This window comes from Coturnix japonica, chromosome 24 (assembly GCF_001577835.2).
Source record: "Coturnix japonica isolate 7356 chromosome 24, Coturnix japonica 2.1, whole genome shotgun sequence".
NCBI classification, from domain to species: domain Eukaryota; kingdom Metazoa; phylum Chordata; class Aves; order Galliformes; family Phasianidae; genus Coturnix; species Coturnix japonica.
In genome coordinates, this window is record NC_029539.1 from 2,116,412 (window position 1) to 2,141,491 (window position 25,080).

Genomic DNA, 25,080 nt, shown 5'->3' on the forward strand with positions numbered 1-25,080 from the left:
GTTCGTGGTCCTTGGTTCTTTCTATAGGAGGCCGATCAGAGCTCACAGGGCTGATCTTTGTGGGACAGAGCAAGAGCTACAAAGCACAAATTAGGAGATAAAATTGGAATCAGAGCAAGATAACATGCAAAGCAGTTAAGTAATACTTTAATGGAGGAGAACAACAAAATAAATGGACGCAGCCATAATTAACCGTTGCTTGAGCCAAAGCCATTCCACGCATCTCCTGCTCTCAGGTTTTCACTTTGACTTTGAGAACAAAGTTTAACCTCACTTGAAGGCTTCTCTATTCTTTCAATAAGGAAAGTGAGAGCAGACAAGGAGATTCCAGTGCAGAAGGTGAGTGACTCTGGAAGGGCTTTGGCACAGAGGCACTAAGCCTCCTTGGCTCCATTTGTGCTGTGATCTGCGCCTTTGGTAAGGTCCCATTTTCCAGTTGCAGTGAAATCCAGGGCAAGAGCTCTGTAATACAAATTAACAACTGAAAAGCTTCACTTAGGCTTACATGGCATCAGAGGGAGGCAGGAGCGTTCAGAACCCAGCATTCACCAGGCACACTGGTGATAAACAAGGCCTCTAGACAGAGCACAAAGGTACGTACATACATGACTTACCAGCCTTGATTTTAGCAAGTTAAAGCAGGATGTGGCAATAATTTGTTAGATCAAGAAGAAGGGAGAAGTTGTGGGTGGAATTAATTCTATAACCATTTATTTTCATAAAATCTTAATAACTGGAAATTGCACAGTTCAAGAATGGAAATATTCCATATAAAAGGACGTGAAGGTTGTTCACACACGCAGGAGTCTGCACAACAAATAAGAGGTGATGTAGCATGCAATTACCAGATCTAGGGGTGTGGCAGTGACAAGCTGTTCTACCTTTGTTCAAATTAAAGTAATTCATGTGTATCACCAAGAGGGACAATGAGGGACTGAGTGAATAAGCCGAGCCACTCACATTCCTGCACACTGCGATAAAACGCGCTTAGTGCTAAGCTCGTAGCAACATTATGCTCGTACTTTTCCAAATGGACAAATTATACATCCTGTGAATGAATTGCAAGCCTCCCTTAATACTAGAGCTTTCGCACTTCCTCACTTCACTGAGCTTTGCCAACAGCAGCAGCAGTTTATAATATAATATATATGTTAACACACACTTTGCGTATCCATACTCCAGACACGTAAAATGTGAAGAAAAACAGGTAAGGAAGGACACTTGTCCACAGTGATTTGTCACTACGGATCAAAGGACAGATTTCCCCCAACATGATGAAGATTCTGCGTAAAAGTTCATGGTAAGGATCAGTTCTCTGTTTTCAGAGGAGTCCTCCGCTGGGATCGTCTCAGAGGGACCTTCTGATTGCTTTTTCTCCTTGCTGGAGATTCTACTTTCCACTCTCGTGGCACGGATGGTCTAGGAAGAAACAAAGTCGTCATGTATTTTAAAGCACTCCAGCATTCCTTCTCACTGTGGTCACTGTTTCGGATCTAGATTGAACTTACAGTTTGTCTGGTGATGTCAAACAAATAATATCTCCCGACTGCTCCTCGGCCTCTTTATTCTCTGCAAATAATGCACATATTTTCATGTTTTTAACATGCCACAGATTCGATCATTTGGGTTTTTATCCCCTCACTTTGAGATAGAATTGTGGGTAACTTGCCTTGAGCGGAACCAGGTGTGTGTGTCAAGCTGATGCAACTGACCCCAGCACCAAAAGTCAAGTCATTAATGGTCTCTGAAAGAAAAAAATACACGTGAGCCAGCTGTCTGTGACACAGCCAGAGGGAAGACAAGCTGCAGTGCAACACCCAGGTGTTACACTGAATAAGTATATCCAGTTCACTGCAAGCAGTTAGGCAGAGCATCTCTCTTCTCCAACCCATCAGATCTCAGTGCCTCTCCATCAGCCTCAAATCAACGCGCTGAATCTGATGGGTCATCTGTGTACATCAGGTTCATACTCCTGAATTACAGCCTTCCCTGTGTGTGGAGGAAACTAATCTACATGTGGGACATGGATGGTGCACCTCCTTGTCCTGCATTAGGTGCTAGAGCCACACCTCCCACTGCAGCTTAGCCACCATCCATAATGATGATGGCACAGCACCTCATGAACTGCCCTCAGCACCACAGTCAGATTGGTTACATGGCCCAAACAAGGCAGAATAGGGCCCTTAAAGGCTGACAAAGGATTTGATCAGCCCTTCCAAAAGGAACTGTTTGCAGCCAGACAAGGAATCACTTGACAGGGAAGCTAGGTAGAATTTAGCTTGCCTGAACAGGCCATGCTTGTCAGCTGTCACTTTCCTGTCATTTATCTCAGGAGAGATGTCACAGTATTCAGATTTTTCTTCTCTCAGCTCTCTGTTTTACGCTCCTGTTTCCCAGAAACCTTCACAAGGAATTACAGTAGAGAATGCTTTATTGAGTAGGAAATGGAAACTCTGCTACAGAGCTGCCATCAAGTGAGGCTTCCCTCGCAATCAAAGAAAGGTATTATCTTCAAAACATGTGTTTATGTATCACAGTGAATAAATCTACACTTGTCCAGACTCACTCAGCCATTCTCAAAGTAATTAGCAGGAGAGATAAGGAGGTGACAGACAGAGGGGACAGACTGACAGGACGGTTGAGTAAGATAAAGAGACAGCTGTTGTTCTCAAGTACAAAATGATTTACAAAGAGCTGCAGCTCCAACAGTGTTAGAACAACGTACCTGGGGGGAAAAGAAAATGTTCCCTTTTGATTGTCTGTCAGCCTGCAAGACCCAGCAGCACCATGCAGATGGTTCAACACAGTAACCAAAACGATACTGCTTCATACAGTTTGTCTCCTCACCAAAGGATGCACGCTGCCTTGAAACTAAGTAGGAATTCAGCCTTAGTACCACTGCAGATTAACATTCTTCCTCCTTGCATGCCATATGGTGCTTATGCTGAAGAGAAACAGCCATGCAAGCTTCCAGACAGAGATATGGCAATTAAAGATCTCCGCTCTCTAAAAACATACCCCAGTTTCTTTTTTGCACAAAGATCATTGCCTGCTGTTCAGCCAGCAAGGAGAAACATCCAGACAGACAAATCGAGCCAAACAGTGGAGCGTACAGGGAGGAGAAGGGCCAGATTTTCCAGTGGATGCACATGACTGCCACTGCTTTGCTCCTGCCTGCTCGCGGATGTCAGGTATTTGCAGACTCCCACACAGCTCACTGCCTTATTGGCTACGTGCCGCTGGCTCTCCTGTGTGCATGCAGGTCAAGTATTTACACAGACACAGGCAAAAGGAAAACAAACCCACACTCAGATACCTGCATTTCTAGATCATCATCACTGCCCCACAAACATGGACAACTGCCTAATGACAATGACCTGTCAGATGCTCACCTGGACTCCTAACTTAATTGGAGTTCACTCCTGAGCAGGGGAAGTTTAGTGTAATGAGAAACAGAGACCTAAAGGAGTTTAATGTGTCCACAAACTGACATATAGCAAGGAAATCTGCTGAAAGTCAGCTTCATTTGTAAGACTGCAGAATGCTGTCAGGAAAAAAACCCATTCCAAAAAGGCATAGCTTTTGAAGGTCAGCTTCTGTGAGATGGCAATTCGGCTGCAGTGGATATAAGCACAGCAGACTCGCAATTTGTGTACTAGAGATTCATCATTATGTATTTTCATTTTAATGCCTACAGCAGAGTCAAAAAAAAAAGAACAACTACATCATTCCTTCTCTAAAGCTCAGTTCAGTTCTTCCTTAGGGCAGAACAATCAGAAATGACTGTGCAGGTTATTAATCCTCCTTGAGCAGATCTCCGTGGTATCTCAATTGACACAGCTCACTGCATGCTCTAGTGACAGAAGCAGGTCACAACTCACCTGGGATCTTTTGTTTGGACAAAAGAATCTCCTGTTGTACAGCTGAAAAGGACTGAACCCCGAGTATTTCCCCCTGCAGCAGGGTTCTGTAATTCAATGCTAAGCTACACTCTAAGTATTAAGGGACAACAGAATCCTGCACAGCCTGGGCAGCGTAACCTGCTAAGGAATTATAACAACATGCCTTCTCAGCAATCCTCAGTTGATAAAAGAAGAAAGGGCAGTGGGTTCGTTGTTATTTTGGGCTGCTGAAAATGTTTTCATGCACTGATTCAATACGTAACACCCTGTGATGTATAAATGAAAACCATATTTGAAGCATCCTTTCCCATGAGACCTTCAGTTTCAGAGTAATTCTGATTTACCACAGCCATATTTCTCTATTTATCTATTGCTAATCCTGACTAGTTTCCTCTGCTCTTCAGGGAAGCCACACATTGTTACCTCTCTTACAGAAGGAGTGCTCAGCCCAATTTGAAAGAGTTCTGTTGGATTACTTACGTTCTGGTGTGCTGATTGCACGGCCCCCCACAGGAACGTGTGCTCCAGTAGACAGCTTATTCATGCTTTGAAAAGAAGCTACATATAACAAGAAAAGAAGAATAGAAATGTTCAGAGACCTCCTGGGTCTAACAACCATGCTGTGTCAACTAGACCCAGGCCGACACTGAACCAGTTTGCAGCAATCTTTCTACCTTGCTTGCTGTTAGCTGTGCTTGGTGGAAGCGAGTGAGCTGATAAAATTCCCCCGGCACTCTTGCTGCGTTGCTTGCTTCTGGCCTTTACTGCTCTCGAGGCAGAGTTCAGGATGGCAAGTGTGCTCAAGGATGCCGGCCTACAGGGCAAAAGACAGACAGTAACACTGAAGTGACTTCTTGCTGCAAGCCAAGGTGAAAAGCATGACATGAGGAAGAGTCCTGCTCCCTCCCAACCCCTTACAATCTCAGGACCAAACATAGATTTCACATTGTGAATTTCACACCACTAAGAGAGAACAGACAAACAAAGGAATAGGCCTGCAGAACTGCAACCTGTAATATAAAGAAACCCATACCTGTGACCATATAAGGGCTGCTTCGGAACATCAGTTCTAGGTGTAGTAAACTCAGAAGGCAAAGAGAATGGAAGTGACCCAAGGGATGAGATTTGCCTCCCAGCAACAGGGGATTGGGCATTATCACTCCGGGCACCAGAAGGTAACGGCATCTCCAAAGATGGAGGCTGCTGCAGAAAGGAAAGAAAGAGCAAATCTAAAAACAGACTAAGTGCAGACAACTCTAGATAAGAGACATCCAGAACAGCTTGCTGTGTGATTGAATCCTTTGTGTGATGGACTTAAATGGATGGTCAAAATTATAACGAGCAGCAAATAGTAAGTTATGATGGGATATGTATATTCTAGTTTAAAGGTCTATATATATATAGGTGCTTCTGTAGGTCAGCAGAAAAAGAAAGGAGCTGCCAGGGTAAAAGTCATTTCATTTTAAGGTAGGTATCTAAAATGATTTGGGACAATTGAGCCAAGCACGCCGACTCTAAAAAAAGATCTGCATGACCAGCACAGATATAAGTTTCCATTCCATTTAAGTATAAAATCAGCCAAAATAAACCCTTTTCTTTTTGACCCATTTATCATCTTTATCACTCTGGAAACAGAGTGATACAGCACATAAGCACCAACAGTGGAAAATTAGACTTCCTTTTAAGTTGAATTGTTTTTATATTAATTGTTTGCTACTTGCCTTTGGCTGACGTGTGTTGTTTGCTGCTTTTCTAACATTAAATGAGTTTGAAACCAAAGCCTCGGTCAGCAGATGCACAGAAGTATGAGAATGTTACAACATCCACAGATGTACAGAATTTAGGTGTTATTTGTATAATTTTTGTATAGACTTCTGTAGAGCAGTCAGAAGGCATACAGAGTTAACAGCCCCACCAACCTCTGCCTGCGATGGCGAGACTTGCTCATGGTCTGACTTTTCCTTTTCCAGCTGCTCTTCATACTTCTTCATATCATACTCCAATTCGGCTGCCAGCTGCTTGTCCACAGCAAAGAATTCTTTGATTTCATTTCGGTAGTCTTGCATCATTTCCTATAGCAATAGAGAATATTTAAACCCTTTCAGAAATCTCTCCTGACTACTGATTCATGTCTCCATTCAGATCACAGCTGCTTAAGTGCAAAAGGAAATACCAGTTGGTAGAGCAGAGGTGTTTTTAACAGACTAAGAGTTTAAACTCCAATTTGTACTTCAGAACATGAAAAACCTTTCCAGCATTCAAGCTTTCTGCCCACATTCCATGAGGAGGCTCACACGTAACACACTGTGAGATCCCAATCTAAAATCCCTCCACCTCCTGCTTTATTTAACACAGTGGCAGTGTCACAACATCATATGCCTTCCAAATTTCCTTCTAAGAAGGCTGTTCGCTCCATTACTGGTTATGTACCTAACACATTAAGTTAAGAGGGGGAAAAAAAGCCAACAAGAGAACACTCCTCCTTACCCGTAAGTAGACCATAAGGTCCCTAAGAGCTGGGATCTTCTTCCGCTCCATCAAAGATTTCAGCTCAGCGATTATTGGGATGATGTTTTCTATGAAATTCTTCTTTTGAACCTTTGTTTAAACAAGGCACAAACAGTTACGAGATGCAACAAAGGAGAAATCACTCTGTTGTTACATGAATGGGCTAAGTGAAAGGAATTACTGCTTCATAGCATAGGAATTATCACAATTAAGCCCACTTTTATACTGCACGTGTACAGGTTAGGCTTTTAACCTAAATGGGAGTCTTTCAAGATGGATCACTGAGTCTGCTCGTACATTGAAAGCAAATTGTCTAAAGGTGCACCAAAAACCATTTAGGCTCAGATGCTTTAACAATAGGAGACGTGTAGAAGCAATTTAAACAAATTAAAGCTGCTTTTTCTTTTCTTAAACAGGAAATGCATTTCTGATCACTCCAACTGACCCCTCACAAGCACAAGGGTCTGTTACAAATCTAGCCTTAACATCTTGTTTTCGCAATACACAGTGCTTCCATACAGGCCCTTAGGGCAGAGTGGATCTACAGCCAGAGCCTGAACAACAACATATATGTATTGCATGCCCTTGGTAACAATACATGAATAATGCTTGCCAAGTCTCTGCAACACAGAAAGCTAAAACTCCTCTCAGCACTGTGGACAGTCCTCTTCCCAGCCAGATCCAAGTGCCATTTACCTGTGAGATGAGCTTTTTTTGTGCTGCCTGCATGACAGCATTAGCCATTGCCATTTCATCTTCATCAGGCTGAATGTCGTCTTCAGGTTTTGATCTCATAGTCGACAGCTTGATTTCTTTGCAACTAAGGATAGCAAACGTATCTGAGAGCAGCTCACTGGCTTCCATGTCCAATGGAAGGACCCCATCTACAAAGCATGCTGGAACAGGCAGGGAAGAAGTAAAAATCACTTCAGAGGAAAAAACAGTGCCAGGAAAGACAGAAAGGTAACACCATAGGACTCACAGCCTTATGGGTTTATTTAAATGGACACAAGTTGTCTGCCAGATTAATTATCTTTTTTTCCTGAAGGTGGCCCCTACCCAGGACACTGTGGCTGATCTTTGTTGTAATGCTGAACCTCTGCTCGTCTGTAAAGTGGTCCAGTAGGAACTTGTAGATATACATCCTTTTTTCTTCGTTATCTTTTCCTTTCAGAGAGAAGAGCTTCTTCGCCCTGTAGTAGAGAAAGACATTTTACGTGGTTAAGTCACATTATGCCATCTCACAAAAATAGTAAGACTTGAAATCAACAAGGAATATCTGCATGTCACTTTCAAGACCCATCAGTGTGCCAGGATACCACACACTCCCACAAATTACATGCAGAAATTCTCCCACTTAATTTAACACCATCTCCTTGAGCTGTTTTCCCCCTACTGCATACATCAATATGAAGTACCACAAATGCTTTCTGTAACCAAAGTCTGCGTGGCCACCATTCAGGAGTAAGGAGGTAGAAACGTGCTCAACTGACCTCTCGCTCTGTGGGAACCTGTTGTACTTCTCATGCTTCTCGTAGCTATTGAAATGGAAGATGCACTCAATGAAGTGCTGGGAGAACATTAATGGATTCCTCTTCAGCAAGAGATGCACCAAGCAGAACTCTGCAAAACTAGAAAGGAAAGAGAAGTCACCCCTGAAACACAGCAGAGGGTCACAGGCAGTACAGGAGGAGTTCTCCACTCCTGAGTCTCCCTCAACACCCCCATTTAATACCTGCCCAGTTATATCTGGGCTTAAACAACATACTAGCTTATTGACCTTAAGCTCTGCAGTACTGCTCTCTTATTGCCATTGAAACAGAGGCAGAAATAAATTTAACTTGAATGCAGGCACAGCATTTTCATTATCTTTATGAGTGAAGCTCCTGAAACACAGCACTTTCTGCAAAAAGTTAATCACCAGAAGTCTGGCAGGAGCTGAAAGTCAATCTCAGACTTGAAGAAAGTATTTTTTATGTAGATACAGCCTCTGAATGCAGATGCAAAGAAAAAGGCTACCAATGAAATAGCAGCGTGTTCCACAGCTAGAATTCAAGGAACAAGATGCTGCAATGCCACCACCTACTGGAAAGATATTTTTGCATATTAAAAAAAGAAGAGCAGGCTTGAATATGCAACTTGTAAGCAATGATGGGTTGACAGCCCTGGGAAGACCAAACTTAAGTTTGGATGTTCCAGGCAGAAAGTTGTCCAAGTCTCATTGGCACCCAGCATCATCACAACCTTCCATCCTTGGAGGAAAATGCCTCTCATTTCCCCTAAAGCAAAGCAGCTTCAGACTTGGAAACACAAAAAAACTTCACGCATGTGTACTTATGATCAGTGTGAGCGATTCTCCTGCTATGTCAAAGTACTACAGAATGTGGCAGAAAGCTTAAAAAGGCCAAGCATAAAGAACAGAGTACATCTGTGCTCCTCAACACCTCCAGTATTTTACAGATGAGTATTTTACCTGGCAATATCTGGATTTGGATCCACCAAGACACTAATGAAACGGAAGAAGAGACAGTCCTTCCATTTCACAAACTCCTCCTAGAAGAAAAGGACAGATGATAAGTAAGGAACAAGGAAAAACCTCACATGAGGCTTCACAGAGCAGCCAGGGCAGTATCTGATGGAGCCTGCCAGAACATACATCGAAAAATAAACAAGCTATACAACTTCACCACTATGTACAGAAAATAAACCTCAAAAAGACAGTTCTAGGAGATGCTTGAAGCAGAATAAGCACACAGCATCCAGGTTCACCAATAAAAAAGCAGAATCAAGAAAAATCTGCTTTCCAGTGCCAAAGGCACAGATGCTCCTCAACGCTGTTGTGAGAGCCAAACACACTCCAAATCTGCTTTGTTTGGCTTCACGTGAACACCGGAGGGGCAAATATTGTCAGCCTCTCCACTTCCACAACTTTAAAACAATAAGCAGATGTGGAGGGAAAAGGTGCTGTGGTGCTTAGTACATTCATTCATATAGGAGCAAAATGGAAGGGGATTCACAGAAACCAAGATAAGAGAACCACTGAATAAAAATAATCTTGTTATCCAGCTGTGCTGAGCATCATCAATGTTTGCCCACCTTGAGAAATAGTAACAAAATGCATGTTTGAAGCCTTCATAAGTTAAGAAACATTACAGCTATGCTCCAGAATCAAGTTGTAAGCAATAAGCTCTCGGTCAGTGCTTAGTACAACAGAAGGGGACTTCTGTTTACCTGCAGAAGGTTGGTAATCATAATCAATGTCTGCTTCCGAATGAAGGGATATGGGTCCTTCAGGCACAAGGAAATGTTGGGGATGTATCTGTCCACCATGGTGGTGTAGCGGATACAAAGGTCACACATAACAATGACGACGTTATTGCGAACAGCCACGTCGTGTGACACCTCCAGCTCTCGAGCTAGAGCTGCAATGCACTTCTTTGCCAGATCCTCATGCTGCAAACACAGTTTACCTGTGAAATAGAGATGAGACTGTCAGCGCTGTGAATATATTCCTAACCACCACAGCTCTGAGCCCAGGATGAGCCAAGAGAAGAATCGGGTAGTAAACAGGTGAATAAACAAGAAACATATGCTGAAACTTGATGAGCAATCTGCACCACCTCTCAAAGAAATTATACTTCAAGGAGTTCTTCCAAACTCTTTTTAGACCTATACTGTGGGCCTCTATGCCAAACTCCCTCCTTCACAGTGAACTATTCCTGTGTACGGGGTATTATTCAAAGCAGCTAAAAAGAACAGCCCCAGCTGTCATAGGCATCACAGGGAGACACCCACCTCTAGGAACATTACTAAACCAACTGAAAATAAAATAGCCTGCATTCTAACATTACTTCTTCCTAACTGTTTCTCAGCTCGGTACAAGAAATATTAAGGTTCCCAAAGCAGTTAATGAAAGAATGATTCTATCTGCAACAGATATAAGATTTGCTCATATATACAGTGGGGCTACAATACCCAAAGTTTCACTTAGCACACTTGTTTATACTGGAGTTGCAGATTTGATCAGGGTTCTATCACAAAGAAGCCCAGTCATTCATACTAAGGAGAACAAGTAACTACGTACAGAAATTCTGCTCTACGCTGCACCGAAAGCACCAGGTTTTCTTCATCCTCTGTTGAGCACCCTACTACAAATTAGAAGATCACTCAGCTAGACAGCAACCAATTCTGAGTACAAGGACAGCATATGCCTGAAGAGTACTATATAGGAAAAATGCATCAACAGACTTGAAAAACAGTCTCATAGACTTCTATGGTTTGTGCAACTTGTTACCATGGATATTTGCATTGCTAAGAAGCGAAACAAAACACTGAGTGCTGCATCTATCTGTTAGAGCTGACGTGGCCTTTGAGTAGAACATGAAGCAGAGAGCAGACAGGAAGGGTGGGAATTGGATATAAAGGGCACTCTTGCTGCAGGACGATGCTTACCAAGAGTGATGAATGCATGAGCTCTGATCACAGGAGGCATGGCTGATCCTCTGAACTGGGACAGTGGCTGAGAAGCCGGTATTTCCTCATCATCAGGAGGATTAGACACTAAGAAAGAATGGGTCAGGAAAGAAAAAGTGCTTTTTGGGTAACAGCACTGTTGATAAAAGGAGAATTAAAGGCAGAAGGGAAAGAGCCTCACGTTGATCAGAAGCCAGAATGGACTGGATCAAAAGAAAGATGCGTTTCTCCACTTTGGCTGGACACAGCTGAGCAGCCTCACCCAAGAGGAAGAGGTGCCTCACCTATAGAAAGAAAAAGCAACGCTGCAGACTAAATCTGCAGCTCAGCCACAGCCTTAAGTCAGCAGGACTTTCCTGTGTAACCATTACTGCCATGAACTTAACAGCCCCCTCATTTGGAGAAAATTCACATCCTTTGCCCAGCCCACAAAAGGGAACCAAACTTACCAAGAGATCTTCTTGCAACTGCTCTGCTCCGTCCTCTTTGAGAACTATATTTGAAATATAACTTTCACAAGTGGATATTAAGTCTCCAAACACTTGGTTGAGCAGTTTCTGTTCCACAATGAAACAAAATTAATCAGGCACTTTATTAACATCATGGCTAAGTTCCATTTAGCATCTGCACACATAAATCCCCAATTTGAAAATCCTTATATGCATACAATGTGTTGCTAACTGTGTGCTTGGGCCCATTAGAGAGGCCTTGAAAATACATGCATTAGCACCAGCTCTGGTGTAAAATAGCCTGAGCTTATAGTGAAAGCTTATAGCTTCTAATGGACCAACCCTCAGAAATAGCTGATAGTGCAGGTCTCATTTAGGAATGCAGTAAGTCAACAGACTTTAGTGGCTGGAGCTGGATCCTCTGTGCTCAGTGAGACAATCAAGCAACAGACTGGAGACAGAAGCTGCCTTCAAGAGTCAGTCCGTATACACATGAAACAAACTATTTTAAAAGGAGTATTTTAAGTCGCACCTGTGCCTTTGGGTCACCTGCATACGCACAGCAGAGCTTCTGCAGTGACTCCACAGCTGGGCTAATCACCTCCAGGGGACACTGAAACTCCTTCAGCCAGTGCTTGATGTTATCTGAAAAGGAGATGACACACATAGCATGGGGATTTGGTCGGCCAAGCAACCACTCACAGAGAATAACCCTTAGCTAGGAGATAAAACCAAACTGTACTTTCTACTCTGCAGTTTCTCAGGGCCACTCACCAATCAGTCTCTCACAGCTGCTTTTAGGGAGGTGCTTTGCAACATGACTGACAACAGACAGTATATGTCCTGTAGAATCATTGCTCGTGTTCTGTTGCCTGGAAAACAGCAGAGCAGACAAGCTAAAATTTATGCTTCGGAAAACCACCAACCACAGCAGAAAAATCCACGCATCTTGGCTACGCTCTATCAAGGCAGACTCATCAAACCAAATGAAAACTCAAAAAGCTCAATGTAAGACTTGATGGCTGCACAAATCTGTGGGTTATTGCTTACTTCCTAGCTACAGAACGTCGTTGCCTGACTAAAGAATGGTGATCTAAGCAGCACTATGTCTATGGAAGGACAGATAGGGCTCACTTCCTCATCCTCACCTCCATCTCTTCCCAGTAGAATAGAGGAGGTCAAAGCACACATACCTGCTGACAGTGTACCAGGATTCGATGACCTTGGAATAATCCAGCTTGGGTGAAGAACTTGCCACCTTAGCAAGCAACATCCAAGCTGGTACAGCATGCTCTGTTTCCACGTGAGACATCACGTTATTGATGAAAGTAGAAGAGAATTTTTTCTGCCGGGACCAAATATGAAAAGCTTTGTTCATATAACAGCTACAAGGAAGAAAGAAAAGAAAGCATGATAAACAAGGAGCAAACAAAACTCCTGGGGTCGTGGAGACCACTAGCAAAATCCAACATCTGCCCAGAACATGCTGTGAAGAACAGGGGTGCTATGACTTCACCTGCCTTCTACCCAGAGTAGATAGGATTTCTGCTATGTGTTTTATTGTTGGTCACTCTTTCTGTTAGAGTTCAGATGGCTGCAGTGCTGATCAGTCCTGATGCACTACAGACCTGGAGTTAACGTGTCTGTCAGACAGAGGAACCTGAATCAGAACAAGCCCAGAAGATACTTCAACAACAACCAAAGATTTGTACCAAAGACAGTTTCAAAAAGACAATAGCAGTTTCTATTTAACATCCTTAATGGGACAGCACTGGTTGCATCCTTCTGTTTAACTCTAGCTACCCATTTCACATGGACAGATTTATTCTGAGATATATCAAGCTGCAAGGTACTTCGAGGTCACCAAGTAAAGGTGCCATGAATCTTCAAACTGTGTCATAAAACAGCCCAAATTAGAACACTGACAGTTTTACAGATTGCAAGGCAGCACAACCAGTATCTCATTTTCTATTTCTGAGCTATTATGCCCTGTTGACTAATAAACATACAGCCGGCTTTAATCAATGTTGCGTCCTTGTCATACTGTATTAGCCCATTTCTTCTGCTTCATCCCACAACATTCTGCAAAAGGCAGAATCATTCTATTTGTCATAAGACAAGTAACATATTGTACACCAGAAATAATAAGATCTTCTCCCTTCCTATAGCCTCTCTTACTTCTGTCATCACAACACCTCCATTTAACATTCATGCTGCTACCAGCGCATCAAGAACAGCAAGTGACATTCCTGTGTATGAACACCAGGGTTTGGAGAGACTGCACAGGTAACAAGAAGAGCAAATCAAAACACTCAACACAAAACAAAACTGTGCTCTTCTCACCAACTGCTGGTGTATATGTTTGACAGCTCCTCTGTCCTACGAACTGGCAGAGCAACACAGGCAGCTCACAGCATGACAGCTGCCATCTCTAGAGCAATGTGTGCTTTCATTGTCTGCTTTGAGCAGAGAGTTCAAATAGCTTAAAAAAACACCCAATACATTCAGTTTTTTGCCCCTGTGCAATAGGTGGTACATGCATTTCAACTGTGGCACTTATTGTTCTGTGGTCACACAGAGGATGGGAAAGCTGAGAACATAAGCCCATGCTTGTATCTTAGTCCTCCGGTCACTAAGCCATTTCCTACCGTAAAGGAAAAGCTGCATGTTTTAATCCTATTAGAAGTTTAATAAAATAATCTGGATTTTGTCCACGAATGCCAAGATAATAAAGGCAACAAAGAGATCCAGTGCACTGGACAAAGGAGTGTTTTGGAAACACCAGAAGAGCCCACAATGAAGGACAGCCACATTTACCTCAGCTCCTGGCTTTCCGAAGTCAGCAGCGTAAGGAGATCCCATGCCAGCACCTGCTTCTTGTCTTCCCTCCTGAATTTACTGTAATGCTTTATGTGCTGCAACAAAACCTGATCAAGGCATTCCAAGGCCTTTTCTTGAACAGAAGTTTCAGAGTCCATTACAACAGGCACAACTCCAGTCAACCAAGCCTTGTGCACCAGGACATCATCGTGCTGGACCTGAGAGAAACACACTGTATTAGAAACATCTCCTTTAGTTATGATGTGGTCCTACAAGCACAGATAAGACCAACGAAAGCCTAGAAACCTTGAGATTCATTTGTTAACTTGTAAAATAAGTTACAATTAGCTCACTGCTCAACTGACAGCAGAAAGTACAGTACTCTGACCAAACTACCTGGGCTAAAGCAATGCAATAGTTTGTTTTGAAACTCTATAAATAATTATGAGAGTATTGCAATAAAACTGTAATGCAGATGATTTAAGACTAAAACAAGAGGGTTTTGATTAATACAAACCTTATGCTCCATGACTAAGTTACCAAACCTTTGAGAATAAATAGAAGAGAAGGAAAAACATTACAGTGGCATCATGAACATGCTGTATCACAGCAAAATGATTCAGGTTCTCAAATTTCAGAAGGACAGCAACATAAACATCCCTTCCATGACACATAAAACCAACAGGCAGGGAAAAGAAAAGCATTTCCAGCAGTTGAAAGCATCCCACATAAATGGCAAGTATGTGCAAGTCACTGATTGCAAGTCAAGAGATGATTAAAACAAATAAAGAGCACAGTCATAAGTGATTTGCTGTGCCCTCATCCTCTTAAACCAACATTTCAGCCATAAGAATTGGTGTTGTTCATTTCCTCACCTCGAGGAGTTCTGTCACAGACTGCAAGGCCTGTTTCCGCACAGAGACTGCGGGGTCCCGGCAACGGTCCTGAAGAGTGGACAAATCTTCTGCAGTGCAAGGGATTGCTTTGTGCTTCAGGATGTTTGTAAAAACCTGCAGGTCAAAAAACAGCATGAGTTCATCGGGAATACGAGCCAGGATGCATGGGGAAATTAATCAGAAATAGATCAATCCCTAATTTAAGTCAACAGGGAATAGAATGTATCGCAATGAAAGGGAAACATAACATTAGTAATTTCTAAGTACCGGGCAGAACTTGATACAGAATGCTAAGAGAACTTCTCAGTCCTTCAGATTTTATAAGAGAATTCTGCATTGAGTCAATGCCACAACTCCCCCTTGAAGCCAATGTTTCTCTTGTTATGACCTACATCTTTCACCTGCCAATAAGAGGGAAAAGAATTGAAAACCTCACAACAAAACAGTCAGAAACCCTTAACCTGAGGTGTTCTCATCCTGATTTATCCTGGAGGGGAAGAACTAAGGGAAAGAGGACTAACAGGGAGAAAGGCAGTCAACAACAGATCCGTATCCTATAAAACAGTGAAATTCACATTGAAGAAGATACCTTTCAAAGTTCATGACTTAATTAATTAAAATGAAGCAAGCAGAAAAGCAGTGCATCCCTCAAAATGATGCCAGATATAGCCCAAACTCTTGCTAACAAGGTAGAAACAAAGCACCTCTTATGCCCCAGTTTGTAAGGAAGTCGCTTAAGTTAAATACCTATTGACATTTGGAAAGAGGCTCTTTCTCTAAATGATGGAATAAGTGAATGCCAGCAAAAGAGTACTAGAATGTTATTTCTTCCTTGCATTATTTACTTATCAAGAACTAGCAAAAATGACCTTTTTAAGGACTGAATGCACTCGGTGGGAATAGCAAGAAGCTACAGCTGGGCAAACTTACATACAGTTCACTGCAGTACTACAGCTCAATTATTTGTTCCAATGGCATTCTGTGTAATCATGCAGAACAAGAAATCATGCAAAGAACACCATACCTGGAGAGCAGATTTCCTCACAGTGGTTTTCTCATCTCCAGCTCTCAGCCTCAGCAGGGCCATGATTTCTTTTCCTATCCAAACCCAGGATAAAAAGAAGTTATAACACCCACCCAGACCTCCTCTGTATGCTTTGCAGAGCTCAGTTTGTTGCCCAAGGTTTTCAGGAGCAAGAGATGAGGGCTGAAAGCACAACAACAACTAACTGAAAGAATGTGGGTTCTCCTTTGCAGCTGCCATTCTGACAAGGGGAAGAAAAACCCAAAGTTCTTCTATCTTGAAAATAAATCATAGGACATAACACAAAATCTGGTGATATACCAAATCATTTCATACACAGAGCAAAAAGGAATAATCTGTAACTCCCAGTTCTTTTATTTCTGTATATAAAAGGTATCAGGCTGCCTTCAAAGCTGGAAATTAAGTTTTCCTAAGGACATTTTGAACTTGCAAATACAGAAACCTGTTACTTTGAGAGATTCATCTGGAGATCTACCATGTTTCCATTAAGAGAAACAATTAGTCATTGGGAACCAATAAATATAGGGTCTAAAAGTAGGCTTTTTTTAATCAAATGAAGCTAAGGGATTTCAATCTGCATGACTAGTGCTTTCTTAGTAGGCAGGTAACTGCAACTGAGTCTTTCTCCTGAGAATAGCTTGACAGAAAAAGCACACAACCTTTTCTTTGCAAGACACTGCCAAGAGAACAGTCATGCTGCTATTGCAAAGGTAACCAAATCTGCTAAAGTGATCAACCTTGGCCAACTGTCATGGATTTCTATGCATAGTGGCATAGGGAAAAAAACAAACAAGCCCTGAGATCTAAATGGCTGAGAACTAGCAAGAGAAACTAGCAAGGGAATAGAGTGTTTATAGGCTGACAGGCACTGCATACTCTATAGAGTATACTTCACCCTGCAGATTATCCCTACCAGTCTTATCTTTGCCCTTGTGCATTTTGCAAGTTCTGAATATCCTCAGCAAAGATTTATTTTGCTTCTAAAAGACAAGCTGTTTGGTCTTCATAGAAGTGCAAAATTAGCACAGGCAGAAGCCAAACAAGTGTGTGCCAGACAGCTTTGCTAATGCACCTTGACTGGCTCTGAGAAGCCTGTTTTTTAGCTATCCTCTTGAGCCTCAGACAGCCCTTTTTGATCCAATCCTTTGCTTAATTTGTTTTGCCAAGTGCCAAGCGGCTCAGCTGGTGTATCAGATAACAAAACCAGGCATCCTCTGCCACACAGAGCCTGCAACTGAACAGGGAATACACAATACCTTCAGTGGCCTGAGGATATTCTATCTTAGAGAGCAGATTAATGAAATTTATCAGCAAAATGTTTTGAAAGAAAGCTTTCAATAGAGAAGATAGGAGCCTGGTTCATGAAGATATGGAGGGATCCCACATGAAGAGCAGCATGAGAAGTGTAACAAAGACACAGAGGCAGGATGCGAGCTAAGCAGTAAATTGAATTGTCAGCAGTTCAAGAGAGGTGAATAGCAACAACTGAGAGCGAAGACACAGACAGAGGCCTAAATGTGAGGACTCCACATTGAAGAGGAAGAGATTCAATGAAATATCACAGCCACGAAAGCCAACTTTTGTGCTGATTTCATGCCATTAAGGAATCAGATCTAGCACACTGACGTTGCAAATCAGTCCATTTAACCTCCCACTTTGCTTTTAACATCAGCCAATACCTGGTGCTGCTGAGAATTAAATGCTTCCCTGCATAACAGTGCCAGTCAAAGGTGCTGTGTTTTATGCAGCAAAAATACATCCATTCTTTGTGCACTGAAGCAAGAGGTTTAATTACCCTTAAATCTATGGAGCTACAAGTACTGCATCCCACATCAATTAGCATCCTTTTGGGAAAGTATAAATTATCTGCTTTGCAATGAGTATTGCTACCACATTAATACAAATGAACACCAGCATTTCACAATTAAATGTATTTCCCAAATTTAAGTGGAAATGGCATTTCCATACAGCAAGCACTTCCACCCCTTCACCACCTGTGTTTTTTAACAGCTCTCCAGAAAGATCTCTCTGCTCTTTGAGAAATGGTCAGCGAACAAGATTCAGAAAACATAATTGTAATCGAAGTTCTGAAGAGCTATCTGAAAGGCTGCTGTAACTGTGACATACCATTCACCATGGCAGCACTGCTGCTGTTTGTCAGCTCAATCGTTTTGAAGCTTGGTAAGGTCTTCAGCGGATGGTTGGACGTAGCTGGAAGAAAAGTTAAAAGCTTAAGAACTGAGCATACATTCACTCCACGTGATTCACCATTAAATAGAGAGCTGCACACATGTCCCACGTTTTATGGATACACATATTTTTAGAAAGCAGCACGCCAAGAAAAGCCTGAGACTTATCATAAGAGAATGACTCCGCACCTTCTTCACTGAGCATCAAACTGGCACTGTTTGTGTTTGCATCCAAGGCTGCACGGTCATAGCCTGCCAAAAAGAAATTAAAACAGAAATTAAATGAATCGCTCCCATTCAGCACGTTCTGTCACTCTGATTTCTAGTTTGGCTTCTTTTTTTTTCTCCTAAGGCAAGTGATCCAACCACACAATGATGTGTGCACGCTTCTCAACTGTGCCATCTGGCCTCTACCAAACCCGAGGGAGTTCAGAATGCCAATCACGAAGATACGAATTTAGCAGAAGCAAAAGGCAACTCAGGATTTAATCAACCCTCAGACAAAAATTAACTTTTTTTTATTGTACAATTTCAGCTTCTCATACATCCGTTAAAGGTATCTCATGGAGTAATCTATTTAGAGCATGTACGCAAAATAACCACCCTCCAAGTGTAAGGCTACAAGTAAGACTCATCTATTACCTCCCTTACCAAAGGTGCTCTGTGCAGGTGTAAGGCTATAATGGGATGATAACAGCAGGGTGGCAAAGTCTTTGGCTACAGCAAACAAGAACAAGCCCAAATGTAGCAGCCATAAATGCAGAAATAAAGGAAAAGAGCAGCTTACCTTTGGAAGGCCTCAGGTAGGCAGGGATCACCAGCAAGAAATACCCTCACCTCCATTGCCAACCTTTAAATAAGGTCTGGGAAAGGGTAGAACCTGGTTCAACTCCTTCTAATCACTCAGGTGCATTGCATGTACCCCAGCTCCCCTGGGTCAGCCCTGCCTTCCCACCAGCTCCATCACTGTTTCAAGCCCTGACTTAGCACTTCTGCTACAGCATGCGTTACAGATCCTGACAACCAGTTCTACTATGTCCCAGCAATTATTCCCCAGACAATTCAAGTAATGCTTCAACCATGAAGTTTACTGACAGTACTTACTCTGTAACAAGTCCTGTATGCTATCCAAAGTAGCAGCAGCTTTCATTTCCAGACAGTGGGCAAAACTGCTTAGAGCTTTGCTACGAACTACAGGTGCTCTGTCTGAGCAGCGGCCAAGCACCATGACCTGCACTAAGAACTCGTGCTTCAGAAACTTCTGGTGATCCAGCGACACTGAGGAGTCCAGGTTTCTCTCAGGCATATCCAACAAAGCTAAAGCTACATCGAGTGCAAACACTCTGTAGGAAATCTGGAGAAATAAGCACACAAGACACTTTGTTAGTATAAAAACAGGCATGGATGTTACCTGCTCAGCCCACCTGCAATAACAGCACTATTCAAGACTGATTCTAAGCTCGCCATCTCCAAAGTATTGCTGTAGTCGAAGTGTGGGATGTTAAGGAGATGTACTTACTTTCGTGTGGAGTGAGTATTTATAAAGCCAAGCAATGAAGTCAGCAAGCTCCGTACAAGGGAGTTTATTCAGCAAAGTCACCAAGGCCTGTGCAGCATATGTGCGATAATCAGCTTTATCTGGGACCTGAAAAGCAAGAGCAGCTTACACTGTGATATTCCAACACACCGTCCCAGAAGCCAGGAAGGTTTTAGGAGAAATATTAATGGGGCAATGTGGTGCATTCAGCAAACACTGGGAAGACAATCCCAAATTCCTTGGTCATTGCTTCAGCTCTCACCACAGACAGTGCAAATTCACACCAAAGTCCTTCAGCCCAGTATACACCAAAGCTTAGCATACCTTGGTACAGATATGCTGCAGTAATATTCGAAGAACAGGAAAGGCAACTTCCTTCAGCTCCTCTACCACTGAACTGCACAGAAGAAAAACAAGCACATTTAAGAAAGGCTGTTTTTATAACAGAGCAAAAAAATCAAGTGTAGGGTATTCCTTTTGAAATGCATTTTGAAAGTCAGGAGGGCGGCATGTTCAGGAATCACAAGTGCAAAGTAGGAGACACGGTCAAGAAAGCAGACCTTACCTTCTATACTAACCTGACATTTCAGGCAGAAAAAATTACTTCCAATACTTTTCTACAAGTAGAGGGCAATATGAAAAGCTGCTTTATTCTCAATCTACTGATTGAATTCTGTCTGGGGATCTCTAGACAAACTGTGTTTTTGAACAACACGGATCCTCACACAGAAGAACAACAAAGGCAAAATATATCCTTAAGCAAGAGACAGCAAAGAGCTGAAGAGAAAGTGAACTGCATGTTAATAGAAAGCAAACCACTGAAGGTATGTCCCCTCCACTCACTGTCTAGCAGCTCCTTATTTCTCCTCCAACAGCAAGTTCAGTAAACTTACATTAAAGAAATTTTAATTAAACCTTAATTGCGCAAACAACATCAAAGTCATTCTCAGTTTGTCTCATCCCTTTATCAACCAAAGAGTAAAGCAAAGGCAGCCAGAAGAAAGAACAGACTTGCACAGGAAGGGTAGTGTCAGAGCTTTGTACTTCACCTGATGAATTTTACAGCCTGATTCCTGGCACTGATCACAGCTGATGTGATTGCAAGGACCGTGTGTCTGGAACCTGCGCCACCCTGCACCATTAGAATGACATTGAGGATTCGATGGAAGACACAGCGAAGAATCTGGAAGGAAAAGGTTATCTTCAGGTTCACCTTCAGCAACAAGATAGATCTTCATCTACCTTGAGCAGAGCAGATAGATCAGCACTCTTAACCACGGTTATGAAATAACTCTGAACCAAACAATAGCACCTGACAAATGATGACCTCTAGCGGAATAATGCAGGGAGGACACAATAACACAAGAAACATCTTTCCTAGCGTGTTTTACCACCACGTGCATGTGAATGTTTGCAGTTTCCTCCCTGCTGCACTTCAGGGACCACAGCATGTATCATCATCCTGATGCTCCCTGAGCAGCCTAACAGGAGAGACAGGGAACATGCAGCAGGTCTGAAAGAGGGAGCTATTAGAGCTTCTTTATACTACAAATGTAAACCATTCTGAAAAGCTGCACTGAGAAACTGAGGTGGTTGAAACACACAGGTTTCCTGGCTGCTGAAGCTGGGCAGCTACTAAGGCAAGCATACCAGGTTAGCATGTACTTAGCTCCAGGCTTACTTACTAAATAGCCAACAGCACCCTGGCTTCCTAGCTCAAAACTAGTTCAGATGGGATTATGCTGATTCCGAAGCACAGCAGCACAGTCACACCCACAGTTCAAAAGCTCCATCTCCAAAGAACAGCACACAGATAAGCAGGAGATGACACAGCGTGCTTGATAATTTAACCAAATAAAAATGTAAAGCTGCAGACAGATTTCTGGTAGAACTGGATGTTGCATGATGATAATATTCTCTGAATTTGCATCCGTCCTGCTTATAATTATTTGAGCACAACACTTCCCTGCTTCCCATCATGCTACACTGCACAATCCAAGCACAGCAGCAAGCAGTGCTGGAGCTCCACCTAGCAGGAAACAAGGAAACTTCAGGCAAAGGCAGGATGTTGGAATTGTCTTCATTAAGAATCTGAGATCTAATGGCACTGCAGCTGTTCTTTGCATTCGATTCATTTGGCAAGAAGCATTAAAGCACAGAACATAATGAATACAAAATGCATCATCCAACGAGCCAAAGAAATAAGCACTAGGGATAGGAAAAAAACCATCTTTTACCTCATTTTCTGTGCCATGTAGAGGTGAACACAATAACCACAGTCCGTGGTAGGCCAGCTCAGGGATATACTTGGCACGAGTAATGTTCCTAAACAAAGGAAGGCAGAGATATCGTCATCTCTCATGTGAGAAACATTTACTACAACTAAACACGGCCACTGACTGGAAAACATTCAATATTCACTGAACGTTGTTTACTGTTAGTTAGGTGGAACACATCCTAATTATCTCGAGTAAAAGAAATCAATGCTTTCATTTTGGTATAAACAAGATAATAACAACACAAGCATCGAGGGCTTTACTTTTTAAAGCAGTGTTTAAATAGTCAGAATCAATTGCTCACGTTGTTGCTGAAATCTCAAACTCGCCTTCCACTGGCTCAAAGTTTGTCATTTCAACAAAAGTCTGCAAGGAAAGAAAGCCAAACTTAGCTGATTCACATGAGGACAAGCTGGTCTGGTTGGACACCAGAACACAGAGAATGTGAGCCTTTGGAGCTTTGAAACCACCGCCCCTCAATCAAAGCAGAACATAAGCAGACCCCAGAGCCCACAGGCTCAATACTTCGCATCTCTCCCCCAGCTACAGGGAAGGTTGATACCTTATAATGGAACACTAACTACTCAGCTTGAAGTAAGCAGCAAATGCTGAGCTTGAGGGACAGCCACAGAGCAGGCACCCCATCCAAGGTTTACATAGAGCAGTTCATTTGGGGGAGCAGCTTATGAAAGGCAGCACTGCCCATGCTCTGTGAGCATACAGTGTTCTGCACTGACTGCAAGCTCGTGCTGGGGGACATAATGTTCTGCTCGAGGAATCTCATTACCTGCAGGCAGTTCTGGAAGCACTGAGGTTTTTCTTTGAGGGAGAACTTAGGTAGAAACCTTAAGAAGTTTTTTAAAAGAAGGAGGATTGCTTTGCGAACTTGAAGGAGATCATCTGTTGAGAAGTAAAAGTTCTCAAGATCCTCTTCCACCTCATCTTCAAGTACCTCTTCCATCTACATTGGCAGATAAGAGAAACAGAATCATCTTATCCCACAGCAGGGACAGATCTCTGTTGCACATTTTGGTGCTTCCCAGCTAACATGTCACAGACAAAGAAGCTTCATTTTTCTATTAGTCAGCAGCCAAAGAACTGCAGCTGATGTTGAATCATCACACCTCTAGAAATTCCTAATCAAAGGGATTGAGAGCATGGATCAACAGCTGAATAAAAGATTAAGAGAAAAAAAAACACAAACACAAGGGCTGAAAAAGCAAGAACAAGTGTCACACTGACCTAGAAGTGAAATAGCTTGTCAATGATTTGCTTGCTAATAGAGATCTGTATCTGAAGATTACACAAACATCTTACACTAGGGGTGTCATTCCAGTTTGCCATTCCTTTTCTTCTGTTTCTTCTTGGCTTGGTCTGAGAGCTTTCAGTGTGCATATTCTTCCTCTTCCTCATCAGACTTTGTCCCTGAGGCCAGCATTTCGTCAGGGTTTGAAGACATTTGTCAAACATCACATCGTGGAACATCTGATGAGCTATACTGCCTGTCCAGAAAGGAAAACGTGAGCCATCTTCTGGACACAAAGAGTATTAACCCCTTCCAAGAATAAACAACGCTCTAATCAACAATAAGGAGGTGAAGCCCTTTACTCACCTGGGATTTCAAGCAGTAAGAAGTACAACCCAGCTGCATGGAGAGCATAAACCCTCTGTAGTGCATTGGCTCTTTTATTCAGGCCTTTTTGGACGAAGTGGTGCCACACAGCCACGAGGGCATTACGAGAGATGTTGCTTTCGACAAACAAGCGCCAGATATTCTAAAGCAAAACACGAGAACAACAGTAAGAAACCCAATAATAACAGAACTTCCTATAAGGATATCACAAAGGAAAGGCCTTAAATGAAAAGGTTTGGATATATTTTCAATGTGCAAATCAGCTCCATCTCAAACACTCTGGTGAGCGTGTCAGATGAGAGTCATACGGTGCAGCCTTAGAGCATTGCTGTGAAATAAGGGCAAACTAAGCAACAGAAAAGCACAGAGCTGCTGCTGAGCAGCACAGCCCGGCGCCATCCATCCAACTCACCCCTCTGCTCTTGTCATCCCCAGTGGCAAACGGTGCCAGCGCCTGGTACAGGGAATTGAAGGCTGCCAGCCCATCCTCCGTGATCTCCTCTTCGATGTGAGGATCCAAAGGCTCAGTTTCATTGAAATCCAGATCCCAGACTGTGCTCACCCACACTGCGAGAATAACGGGTAGAAGTAAATCAGATAACAAAGCAGCTTATAGACAAAGACAAGAAGCGAACAGAGAGCTCGGCAGCCCCACACACATAGAGCACGGCAACCCCATACAGAGCACGGCAACCCCATACAGAGCACGGCAACCCCATACAGAGCACGGCAACCCCATTACAGAGCACGGCAACCCCATACAGAGCACGGCAACCCCATACAGAGCACGGCAACCCCATACAGAGCACGGCAACCCCATACAGAGCACGGCAGCCCCATATAGAGCACGGCAGCCCCATATAGAGCACGGCAGCCCCATATAGAGCACGGCAGCCCCATATAGAGCACGGCAGCCCCATAGAGAGCTGCCATAGGGTATCAGTGCCATAACCAAGGCCTACCCTCCCCCAGCGCCCACTGAGGCCTTTAGACACCACCACCCCACAGACAGCCCTTCTCACTCCCCCTTCGCACTGATATCTGACCCCACATCACTCTCCCTTCCTCCTCAGCCATTCCCAGCCCTTATCGCAGCCCTTATCGCCCCCATTCCCAGCCCTTATCACTCACCATCCCGTACATCCCTTATCTTCCACTCTGTGAGGATCCCCGTCACTTCACCACCCGCCGCCATCGCGCCGCCGCGCTTCGAACCGACCAATCACGCGCCACTTCCTCGCGGCAACCAATCACAGCGCTCCCGGACGCGCGAAATCACTTCCGGACGCGCGAAATCACTTCCGGACGCGCGAAATCACGCTGCCGCTCGACGCATGCGCACTGTGCGACCG

At 43.2% G+C, this 25,080-nt stretch overlaps 1 protein-coding gene across 2 annotated transcripts; it reads right to left on the bottom strand.

Annotated features, from left to right (window-relative positions):
• Positions 1-125: 125 nt before the first annotated feature.
• NCAPD3 (non-SMC condensin II complex subunit D3) lies at positions 126-24,987 on the bottom strand. 2 transcript variants are annotated; one of them, XM_015883902.1, is made up of 35 exons: positions 24,860-24,987; positions 24,141-24,295; positions 23,708-23,870; positions 23,413-23,597; positions 22,883-23,056; positions 22,400-22,461; positions 22,057-22,144; positions 20,869-21,002; positions 20,144-20,216; positions 19,802-19,927; positions 19,387-19,636; positions 18,472-18,534; positions 18,221-18,304; positions 16,073-16,146; positions 15,028-15,162; positions 14,150-14,370; positions 12,526-12,717; positions 12,107-12,204; positions 11,865-11,977; positions 11,333-11,440; positions 11,065-11,167; positions 10,863-10,970; positions 9,642-9,880; positions 8,884-8,963; positions 7,904-8,041; positions 7,470-7,603; positions 7,107-7,306; positions 6,390-6,500; positions 5,822-5,974; positions 4,936-5,102; positions 4,577-4,716; positions 4,383-4,460; positions 1,670-1,744; positions 1,509-1,569; positions 126-1,419 (listed from the first exon to the last, which is right to left on the bottom strand). In XM_015883902.1, exons 1-35 carry the CDS (start codon positions 24,921-24,923, stop codon positions 1,308-1,310), a joined length of 4,461 nt encoding a protein of 1,486 aa, XP_015739388.1. In that variant the 5' UTR covers positions 24,924-24,987; the 3' UTR covers positions 126-1,307. The 2 variants fall into 2 exon arrangements, with proteins under 2 accessions (XP_015739388.1, XP_015739387.1); XM_015883901.1 differs by having other exon boundaries at positions 4,936-5,105.
• Positions 24,988-25,080: the final 93 nt, after the last annotated feature.

What these genes read in the sequence shown, in the direction of transcription:
- NCAPD3 (XM_015883901.1), bottom strand. Translation starts at nt 24,923, where the DNA reads ATGGCGGCGGGTGGTGAAGTGACGGGGATCCTCACAGAGTGGAAGATA. An exon ending in TCTCGCCATCGCAGGCAGAG is followed by an intron (nt 5,106 to 5,821) that starts GTTGGTGGGGCT and finishes TCCTTTCTGCAG; the next exon opens with CAGCCTCCATCTTTGGAGAT. An exon ending in TTGACATCACCAGACAAACT is followed by an intron (nt 1,420 to 1,508) that starts GTAAGTTCAATC and finishes GTTTCTTCCTAG; the next exon opens with ACCATCCGTGCCACGAGAGT.